The sequence below is a fragment of the Vespa crabro genome, chromosome 13 (assembly GCF_910589235.1).
Source record: "Vespa crabro chromosome 13, iyVesCrab1.2, whole genome shotgun sequence".
In the NCBI taxonomy this organism is placed as follows: Eukaryota; Metazoa; Arthropoda; class Insecta; order Hymenoptera; family Vespidae; genus Vespa; species Vespa crabro.
The window spans coordinates 465,905-477,500 of record NC_060967.1 but is presented as its reverse complement, the minus strand read 5'-3'; the positions used below and the strand labels follow the sequence as shown (position 1 = coordinate 477,500).

Sequence of the window (11,596 nt, the reverse complement as noted above, 5' to 3'; positions counted from 1 at the left end):
AACTAAACAACTAAACAAGCAAGCAAGCAAATAATTAATACGAGCACGTTCAGATGTAAACAAAGGAATATTATTGCTTATCTCGAGACTGTAATATACGATGGATTGAAAGAAAAAAAATTGTTAAAAAATAAGAAAAGAAGAAGGAAAACAAAAAAGAACGAAGATAAATAGAGCACAAGTCGATGAAGAACGATCATGGATTTAAAAAATCATATAAAAGCAGAAAGATTATTTTTCTTATTTCGAGGGAGAGAGATAGATTGATCTAACGAAGATAGGATGGATGGTTCGAGCTTTAATAGGATCCGAATGGGGCCTTCGTGTTCGCGCGGGAAATCCGAATTTATGAACCTCTGTGAAGGATTTAATTTATTTAAATCTCCCGCCACGCTAAGCTTCGTTTTAATCCTGATTTACCACATGGCTTTTCTTGTTATGCTCGCGCTCGCGGTTCGGTTTTTGGTCGGCTGTTATCGCTTCGAGTACACGCACACAAACGTGTGTTATAATATAACACACACACACACACACACACACGGTAGAGAGTGTGTAGTAACCGACATTCGTATAAAAAATGAAATTCCCAATTCGAAAACCCGAACGGAATAATTATTCGTCGAATTAACTCTGCGCGAAAGATATCGAATGAAATTCTGCGATAAAGATAGAGATGGAGAGAGATTTTAATTACGAAATATTGGGTCTCCTTGTTACATGATATTTTTTTTCTACTTTTTTCTTCTCTCTCTTTTTCTTTTTTTTTTTCTTTTTTTCTTTGCACACGATTCACAGTCACACGGTTTTCTTAACGCATCATACTTAATTTTACACGGTTGCAAAAACCGTGCGCACCAATTAATTCGCATAAAATGTCACGGAAGTCTCGAGTATTAGAAAAAAAAAAAAAAAAAGAAGAAGGAAAAAGAGAGGGAGAGAGAAAATAAGAAAAAAGAGATTAATTTTTCTCAATATATTAATTTTTCTTTCACAAGTCTATTAGAAATAAAATGTTCTTAATTAAAATGCATTTCTCTATATTTTAAATTGCTTTCTTTCTTTCTTTTTTTTTTTTTCCTTTCATTCATGGCTCGCGTTTTAATTCAAACGTACATAATTTTCGTACTTTGTCCTTTTCTCTTTTTTTTTCCCTTGCGTATCAATTTTAGCGAGGAATATTTTTTTCTTCTCCTTTCGATAAAATAAAAAAGAAAACTGAAAAAAGAAATTTTAACCGAAGATGAAATCAATCGATCTAACGATCCATCTATTCATTCTATTTTATCTATTCTATCTATCGAATTCGATCCACTCGACGTCGGTTGACAGTAGATCGTTTTTTACGATTAGTAAAAGTATCGATTTTCGATGTAGGAATTGGTAGTATCGAGGGGTAGGGGATTAGGAAAAAAGGCCGAGAAAACCGTTCGATTTATTAAATTCGATCTTTAGATGAGCTACGACGAGAGAAGTTTACTAGTTTTCGCGTTGAGTTAAGTAATTGGAAGGTCCAGAGGCCGCGGTGATTTATCACTCGATCCTTGACACGTGCGAGTCGAACGAGCAAGCGAGAAATACGAAAGGTTAGAGTGTACAGAAGAGAAGGAGAAGAAGAAAGAGAAGGAGGGAGGAGCTCCTCAAAGCCCAGAGATTGTTCTCCCTCGCTGACCAATGATCGATCGATTCAATAGATGTACCAGGCAGCCCTCACTGACTCGACTAAAGCCAGTGATTAAGTGATTTTCCGTAGTGAAAGAATGAAAGAAAGAGAAAGAGAAAGAGTGAGAGAAAGTGTCAAAGAGAGGGAAAGAGAGAGAAAGAAAAATAAAGAGAAAGAGAGAGAAAAAGATGAATCTTGGAGAAAAGTTCTTTTTCTCTCTTTCTCTTTCTGTGTACCTACCTACCTATCTATATATTTATATATGTATATATATATATATATATATATATATATATATCATTCTCTTTCTAACACACTGTTCATTTTCTATAGAGTTCGAAGACGATAAACCGTTTCCTTTCGTTGGTACTTCTTATTTCAGGTCAAATCGATATAAAGAAATTGCGAAGGGAGAACGAGCAGCTGCGAAGAGAGATATGGAGCCTACGGGACGAGTACGATAAGCTCGAAGAGATACTAAAAAGACAAAAGAATCAACCTGAAAGCGACGAATCCGAGGTAAGTTTTCTTTTATTTCCTTTTTTCTTCTTCTTCGTTTCTCCGTTACATTTACATAAAAAAAAAAAAAAAAAAAGTCTCGTATAATTATTCTAATTGAGAAAAAAGAAAAAAGAAAAAAAAAAAATAATAATAATTATAAAACGAATGGGATTTCAGGATCGCTCAGAGGAGGATGACGAGGAGGAACTGCATTCAGATTATTCTGACGAGAACGTGCACGAGGAAGAACCCGTGGGAGCCAGTGATGATAAAGATAGGAGAACGCGTTTACGGGATCGCGAGGAACAATTAGAGAACGCGGAGAATCAAAAGATATCGACGGAAAAGATGAACGGTAACAATAATAACTTGTTGCACCGTTTGCACGTTGATTTCGACGATCTATCGGTGGTAGACGAGGAAGAGGAATTGAAAAAGGATAAGGATAAAAAGTTTGATAATGTCATTACAACGAACGAGGAAGGAAATCAAAGGAAATCGAACGTAAGATTATTCGAAACAATTAGAAAATTACACGACAATATACCATTTTATCCGGGTACATACGAATCCTGTCAAGGTTATACAGAACCAAATTATTTCCCGGATTGTCCATTGTTCGAGTGTCCCAATACGATAGTCGATCAATCGATACCTGGTAATAACGTATCGACGGTTATACCTTTCCCCTGTCCAAACCTATACGCGGATCCATTGATACCCCTTAGCAATATGGATTCATCATTATTAAATCCAATGAACGATAATAATCATCTATCGGATATCCACGTTGTACCGCCTATCGGTTGGCAAAACAATATGTTAGTTTCGGAAACGAAGCAATTGTCAAGTTATACGAACGTATTGTCTACCGGTATATCGAATGCGACTATGGGAATCTCCGATTTCGAAAGAACGTCGCAAATGGGTACTACCAATAATACTCAAATTATCGGTAACAATTCGAATCTAACGATAGATAAAAGTCATTTCGATTCTACGGAAATTCAAGGTAAACAACAATTTTCTAAAGGATTGTTCGAGGATTCGTCGTTGGCCAACGACGTATGGGATGACGTTGAGGTACGATCGATTCAACAAAATAATCTGGAAGATAATGAAAGAAAAATAATTGGCGATTGTAATATCGAGAACGAGGAGAAAGATTCCGACGAGCCGTACTCGTACGGTGGTACTACTGCGGAAAAGCGAAAACATTTTTTCGCTCCGTTGGCAACGTTGAAATCGAAGAAATTACTAGACGAGGATTCACCAAATATCACTGGTAATAATTACTTTGGTACTGGTAACAGTTCGAGTAGCGGTAAAACAGTATCCACGGTTATTTGCGGTGGTAACAATAATCAATTGTTAGGAAACCATAAGGGTTCCGTTGATGTTTGCGTGAACGGTGCTGTCTCCTATGGGAATAATTTCGTTCAAACGAACAAGGACGACATACAGAGAACGTATCTCAGTACGGAGAATCTCTCAATCATCAAATCTATTCCGATCAATAATCAATTGATCAAATCTATGTCGTGTCAGGATTTAACAAGCGACAATCAAAATATGATGACAAAGATCAACAATAATAACGATATAGGACAGATGACGATAATGACAAAGAGCGACAATACCTTGGACAATTTTAACATCGACAATTCGACGACTAAGGCATACAAATCGCATTTAAACGTGACGTTAAAGATACCACGTAAGGAACGTGATAACAACGTTAATACACCGGAGATCCCAAAGTTACCTACCTTGGATTATAGAATTCTAACGAATCCATTTCTACGTAATATCGAACGAACCGGTTTCGAGTGTCCCGAACGAGATTCTCCATTGACAAAACCACTTACCGTTCAAGTAAATGAAAATAACATGAATTACAATTATCCAAATTCGCCGTTGTCGTCGTTACCGCTACCTCCGCCACCGCCTCCTTTGCCACCGCCGCCACTGCCACCGCCAACGAGTTTTGCTCGAGGACTTCGACCTAGCGAAAGATATCGTAGAAGGCAGGATAACATTGTGACGACCGATCAGAATCGTTTGTTGATTCCTACCGATCAATTGATCTCTAAAAAAAATCTATCCCCGTCTACGCAGGACTTTCAAGTTACGTCCTTCGAAAGGCCGAGCCCTCATACCCTCTTACCATCGGCTATGCCGTACGATCTTGAAACCATACGTAGAATAAACGCGACGCGTTATCTGCAGAATCAAAATCAGAATCTTTATCAGAACGTACCGTTCGTACCGGCCGGACCGACCGGTCACGTTTGTCACAACATTAGAATGTATTACGATCAGATTAAGAACAAGGTACAAGCGCAAACGCAAACCTCAATCGATGGTGACTCTCATATAGAGGACGAACAGATTGTTCGATGTTCGCGTCAGGATGATGATAACGTAAGTCTGCCAAATACGCCGAGTGTGATTAGACGAAAACGCGCGATAAAGAAGGAAAAATTCGTAATTAAACAATCGATATCGCCGCACGCTCAAAGGAAATTGAAAAAGCAGAGCAGCGTTACGTCGACGGAAACTATGCCGGATTCACCTGACAAATCGGTTAGATGTCATAGGCCAAGGAAACTCAGCGTTACCACTACGACGACGTCCGATGCCCTCGAGGATAAGAACGAGAGTAGATCCTCATCGTCGGGACAAGATTCACCGAGGAAGGATCAAATTAGACGGGTATCGTCTTATTTCAATCCTAAGAAACGACCATCCGTAACGTCGATCAAAACAACCAGAAGCGCCAGCTTGGAGACCACTAGCAAGGAAAAATATTCCGACGGTTTGATAACCGCTAATTCTGATAAGGAAATGTTTAATACCGGAAATATCAGGGACAGTCTCGTTAAATCGAGAAAAGGTAGTACCAGCAGTGGAAGCGTACCCTGGTGTGCCTGTTGGGGTAACGGTTGCATTTGATTTCAATTTATTCGAGCTACGTATGTACGTTTATTTTTCCTTATATCGTTCATTTTCTTTTCGTCGTCGTCGTCGTCGTCGTCGTCGTCGTCGTCGTCGTCGTTGTTGTTTTTGTTTTCGTTTATGTTGTTGTCGCTGTCGTTAGAATAAAATTCGAGATATATCTTAAAGAGATCATTGACATTGTAATTCCATTGTTAGAGTTTAAGAAAATGCAAAGGAAGTTTTTGAATTCGAACGGAATCATGAATACCATTTTAAAAATAGTTAGAAAGGGTTTGCCGTTAGACATATATACAAATGAAAACATGGAAAATCATTCGACATTCAAATATACTAGAGGCGGCTTCGGTTACGACACCGAAATGGGACCACGATAAATTCAACAACGACGAGAGTAAACTAACCTCAACTAACCTCAACTAACCTCAACGTCACTTTACAAAGTAACTTTTCTAAGTATAGGTTATATTCAATGCGCACGTATATATTACGTACGTACGTATGTACGTACATATTTCACCTAACGTGAAATTGTGAATAAAGTGTATCATAAAATCAACACCGCACCTAGATATTAACCATAAAACTAATCTCGAATCTGTGACTAGTTCGCGTCCGAAGTGAATCGCAAACGCGTGTGCGTTTCTGTGTGTGTACGTGTGCGTTTGTCGAAACTTGCGAACAACTATTACCGTGAAAATACGAATGAGAGTTTTGGAAATAAGGATCAAAGACCTTGTTGAAGAGTGTGAAAATGTGAAAAAAAAGTTTTCATGAGATTCTGCTCTTTATATTTTACAATTTACCATATATAAAATCTAATATTATTTTATAGCCGTAAATGCGTAAGTGATATACAGTATGTATGTATCTAGGTACACGTATATATGTACTGGTACGTCATAACGTAGAATTTAATATTTGTTCTCCCTGAAGAAAAAAAAATATTCTATGCATTTATGTTACTGATAATTTTAATGAACTTTATAGAGTAATCAAATAGGATAGAAAAAAAATTATTTTTATGTTAGAATTAATAACCTTCTCATTTTATACTTTGGGAACATTTGATCGTGCAAGTAAATACGTGTAAAGATATCCAAAAATTGTATTCATTCATTTATTCGAGTTCCATTGATCAATTTAATTCCCTTTCACTTTGTTCGCTTTAATGCTCTACAAATACGAATACGAATACGATACGATCGATCGATCGATCGATCATCAATAAATCAAAGTTATCTCCCAGTAGAAGTTGGATTTTGGTGGAAGAGGATTATGTCCTTCTATAATCCAGATCATCGATAATTTGTTTCATCACTATGGACCAGGGTAAGATCGATCTCGGCGTACCGAAATTTATTAATGTTCACCGACGTGAACGAGAGGAGTACTTTATGCCCGGGGAAAAGTTACCGTAGGAACATCCGGCTTGAAAACTTCGAGAGAGTACCGTTAAAACTTCCTTCTCCCTAAAGTTTCACTGCGGAAGTTTTCGTTTCCGCTTCATTATGAGTATACGAAGAAGAATGGTAGGGACTTGAAATTAATAAAAGAAAAACAAAACAAAACAAAACGAGACAAAACGGTAGGAAACTAAAAAAAAATAATAATAAAAAGAAAAATAAAAAGAAATACAATAAATAAGGGGAAAACAAAACAAAAAAAAAAAAAACAATTATTTTATCCATTTCACGTTACTTTCGTAATCCATTTTAACACCTCTTGTTTTAACACCTTTGTTATAATATAATCATCAGGATGAACTTATGGATAATTTAATGGGTAATTCGCCGTGAGATTATTTTGAAGATAATTATGGTTATCAGATCAATATCAACCAGAAGCCACGTTACGTTTTGAAGCAGATCTAAGAAAAGAAGAAGGAAAAAAATGCAAAATAAGAAAAACAAAGAGAGAAATAGAGATGAATACTTCGTTAACAGTTTCGTTCGCACAATTATCGTAACTATCGTTTTTTAAATAAATTTCTCGCCAACCTCTAGTTCTCACTCCCAACCTCAATCCTCGCTCCTTCCCTCCTTTGTCCCTTTCCATGACTCCGAAAGAATTCACAAAGTTTATGCATCGCGTAATAACGGGCCATGAACGTAAAATAAGATTCGGGTGAGTAAAATTCATAAAGATCCTTTATGAAAATTTTTCACCGTCTACCTGACCACCCCCCAAATGTTCCCAACTACCCGAACTCTCCCCGTTCCCTCCTTCCTCACCACCATCGTTATTCTTCATCTGGTTAACACCGAGTCGACTAGTAAAAGATTTGTGTACCCTGTAGAAGCCCGTGGAGAGAAAGAAAAAATAAATGGAATAAAAAACGAGAGACAAAAAAAAAAAAAAGAAGAATTAAAGAAAAAAAAAATGGTCGACGAGACGAGGCTATCCGTAAGGTGGTTACTAAGTAAATTTTGTCAAGTGAACGTGTTAGACGTACCAACGACGTGTTAGACGAAATTGAGTCAGGAGAGATGGTTCGGCTTTAAAGTGCCATTATCGGAATCGTTGTAAATTAAATTACGATCGATAGAAGTCAAGAGTAGATGTAGAAGAAGAACGAACGAACGAACGAGGAAGAAGAGGAAGAGGGAGAGATAGAGCAAAGGATTGGATAGAAGAGAAGAGAATAGGAGAGAAGAGGGGAGGAATGTTGGAGAAGATTTGAGCCGAGTTAGTAAAATTCTCTTTAATTCTCTCTCTCTCTCTCTCTCTCACACACACACACACACATATACAGACATGATACAGAAAGAGAGAGAGAGAGAGATAGAAGTGAGTAGTATGACTTTCAATTTTAATGGGAACATTATTTTTGCAAGAAGAGAAGGGTAAGCACAATGCGCGCCAACTCGTTTTAGTGTCAACGTGGAAGACGAGAAGGGAGTGTGAAAGGGTAGGAAGGAGAAGGAGGAGGATGGAAAGGGGTGGCCAGGTCGCTTTCTCTCTCTCTATCTCTCTGTTTCTCTTCGAAGAGAGTGGAGGCTCGGATGGTGCAATTAAAATGCAAATTATCCCTTTCGCGGAGGACTCGTCCTTGCAACCCTACAACCAACCCCCTGTTTCCTCTTCCCCTCCCCACTCCCATCTACCGCTATCCCACCCCATTCCTCCTCACTCCCACCACGCAATGTTAACGCCGTAACCGATTAACTGGGAACTAATTTACGAGACTACGTCGAGCCGAGTGAAAATGAGACCGAACGAGAGAGCAAGAGAAACAGGGAGGGAGGGAGGGAGAGAGAGAGAGAGAGAGAGAGAGACGAATAGAGAAAATGACGTTTTGTCTGTCTCTTCGGGGAAATTCGAAGCGAAGGTTAATTCTGTTTCCACGACATTTTCTTCCTTGAGATTGAGCGCAAGCATTAACTTATTTCCAACGGCTATGTTTCCAACCAATCAAATTCTTCGGTAGTTTATCTTTTCAATGAAATGAATTCCTCATTTTTTACTTAATCGATCGTACGCTGACAATGTTGTTCTTGTATTTTTATTATATTTTTTTTTCTTCTTTCTTTCTTTCTAACTTTCCTTTGTTTTCAATGTTTCTCTTTTTTGTGTTTTTGTTGATCGTCGACGAGCTTTTATCGGTCAAGCGTTACGATAGAATTTCGTTCTGTCCTTTTTCTTCTTGCTCTTCTGTTTTTTTCTTTCTTCTTCTTTCGATTCTCTTTTTCTTTTTTATTGTATTTTTGTTTCATTTTGATTTATTTCTTCTTCTTCTTCTTCACGAATTTGTTGGAATAAATCCATCCGTTCGAAACTCCGCAGAGGGAATAGTAACCAAACATACTATTTATATACGTTCTGATGAATTTTTTTTCTCTTTTTTCCCCCTTCCCTTTCGTTTTCGTTTCTCCTCCTTTCCTTTTTCCATATGAATGTTTCGAGTTGGAAGAGATCTAATGTCTTTTGAACGTTTCAAGTAAGGGAATAAACGATCGGCGAACTTTCGAAACACAGAAAGTAAATAGTTTTCCTTGAGTAAAACGAAATCGATCGTTTGTACGTGGTAACATTTCTTCTTCCGCGTACAGTGCACAGCATGCATATACATGCATATATACCTTAAGGAAATTTTTTCACGATCTACTTCCGAAGTTTGGTGAATTTTACGAATCCCGTCATCCCAGTGTCCTGCTGCTTGCTCCCCCTGTGTTCCCTATTCTCGTCGTTACTTTTATATTATGTACTTTAGGAGCAATTTCATTATTTATTCACTTTTGGCTTTAACATTGCGCGCACATAGCGCCCATCGTCGACGTTAAACCTTTCGAGGAATTTAAAAAAGAAAGAAAGAAAGAATAGAAAAAAATTTCCCTTAGAAAATTTTATTTCGCGTTCTACCGGTTTGAAATAATATTCTTTAAAAAGAATAAAGTATATACACGATCGACAAAAGTACACTTTAACAAAGCCGAAGTCTAACCCATAACACGTTTTCTAAGATTCCCATCTCATCATCGAAAGAAATTTTTATATATCCAAAAGGGACGGTATACCTCCTGGTAAAAGAAAAAAAGAAAGAAAAAGTAAGAAAAAGAAAATAGAAGACGCAATTTCCTCGAATGACGTCGATACCCCACGCGCGGCACTGCAATTTGATCGCAAGAAACATTTCGCTTGCAAGAGAAGCTTTCAGCGTTCTCATTCGTGATGCTAGACGGACGGCTTCAAATTTCTTACAATACCTATACAAAGAGAGAGAAAGAGAGAAAAAACCGGGGAGAGTTGGAGAAGGAGCCGATGAAAGCTGGAGTGTGGAAAAGAAAGCTTGACGCGAACCCAAGAGAAAAGGATCAGGGAGGAAAATAAATAGAAAAAGAAAAAAAGAGGAAGTAAGAAAGCAAGAAAGAAAAAAAGAAAAGTAAGAAAAAAGGCAAAAAAAAAAAAAAAATAAAACAAAGAAAGAAATGAAAGAAAGAAAAGATCGAGTAGCAGCGGGGCATCAGGAAGTTTCGAATTCAAGAATCCATTCGAACGAGTAAAACAACCCCGGATATCTCGACTTTCGATCGGAATGTTTCAGTTTTCCATCGAGTATTAAAGAAAGGGAAAGAAAAAACAGAAAGAAATAAAGAAAAAACAAGGAACGTCAAAAAAGAAAGAAAGAAAAAAAAAAGAAAACAAGGCGCGGAATTAATCGAGAAAACTCTGTTACGATGCTACAACAGCGTAAAATAAATTTACTCGATCGTTGAATGCGCCAGCAATTACGTTTTTATCGGCTACCTACCACCCCTCCCCCACCCTTACACTCTCTACTCTCTTATCTTTTCTCATTGCCCCTAAAACATTTTCTCCCGACGTTTTACAATACGAGCGGAATAAAAAAAAAAATATATATATATATATATATTTGCGAGCCGACCGTTCTTCGAGAAACTAACCATTATCCCCGTTTTATGCGGGGACTGTAAAAAAAAAAAAAAAAAAAAAGAAAAAGAAAGAAAAGAAAATACAAATGAAAATTAAAGAACGGATATAGCGTGTTTGAGCGATGATGCGACGCGAAGGAGGAGAGGAAAGGGAAAATAGAACAAACAACGAAGGACAGTTGATTACGTGGTTACAATTGGAATTTAAATAATCCGAAATTTATCGTTATTACTATTTTAAGATTGGATAAATTATTGAGATCCCACTTACCCCCCATATCGTTCGACTGATTATCCCAAGGAATGAGAGGGAAGAGGTGGGAGTGGTGGGTGGACTCGTGCCATTCCTCGGTTCGGATCGGTTGCTCGATTCAATTATGAACCATTCGCGTGCTTTATGCAAATATCACGAGTCAGACGAGAATCCTGGGATGAGAGGGTGGAGGTTAGGGTTACAGAAGTGGAGGTTAGGGTTACAGGGGTGGAGGTTAGGGTAAATGGGGAAGGGGTTAGCGGCATTCTTCGTGCCGACAGCTAATAAGCTTCGCGTTTTCGTCCCAAGTTATGAAATTAATGTCGATGAAGAGCATTATTGTTCTCTCCACCCCACCCCGTAATGGTTATGGCGGTGGTTACGGCGATTTGCGATGGCGTAGGCAATGGCATAAGCGATGACGATGTGCGCGCAGTTAGAACGGTGGTGTGGTCAAAGGAACACGACATTTCGTGGGTTTGCGAACGTGATTACGGTGAATATTCCGCGCGTTAATTCCGTGTTTCGAAAATACCTGGGAGTTAGGAACGTCGATATTCGCCGAGAGAAATTCCAAATAATTTAACCTCTCCGTTTGTTTAATCCCTATTTAGAAATGCAAATTATTGTCGTATATGTGCGATAAATTGTTAATTCTGTAAATGAAATATTAGATTAATTCTATTAATACTGCTACGTTTACACGACACATTTTTTTCTTTCTTTTAACAATCCATTATCTCGTCATTTTATACGATTGCCCTGGATGATTTTACGGTTTTATATATGCATGCACGTACGATACTGTTATCGATTGATATGCGATAATAG

General features: G+C 37.9%; 2 protein-coding genes across 10 annotated transcripts in view; one reads left to right on the top strand and one right to left on the bottom strand.

The window, feature by feature from the left end:
- LOC124428635 overlaps positions 1-6,633 on the top strand; it is a 30,589-nt gene extending 23,956 nt beyond the window's left edge. For 3 of the 8 annotated variants that reach the window (XM_046972916.1, XM_046972909.1, XM_046972908.1), the window contains exons 3-4: positions 2,043-2,179; positions 2,339-6,633. In XM_046972916.1, coding sequence (XP_046828872.1) covers positions 2,043-2,179; positions 2,339-5,116 — 2,915 coding nt within the window. In that variant the 3' untranslated portion in view covers positions 5,117-6,633. Of the gene's footprint in view, positions 1-1,060; positions 1,782-1,993; positions 2,180-2,338 lie in introns of those variants that run through there. The other 5 variants (XM_046972910.1, XM_046972914.1, XM_046972912.1 and 2 more) reach the window with 3 other exon arrangements.
- Positions 1-11,596, bottom strand: part of LOC124428632 (tyrosine-protein kinase transmembrane receptor Ror) — a 185,921-nt gene that overhangs the window by 140,329 nt on the left and 33,996 nt on the right. The gene's annotated exons all lie outside the window — the stretch shown is intronic.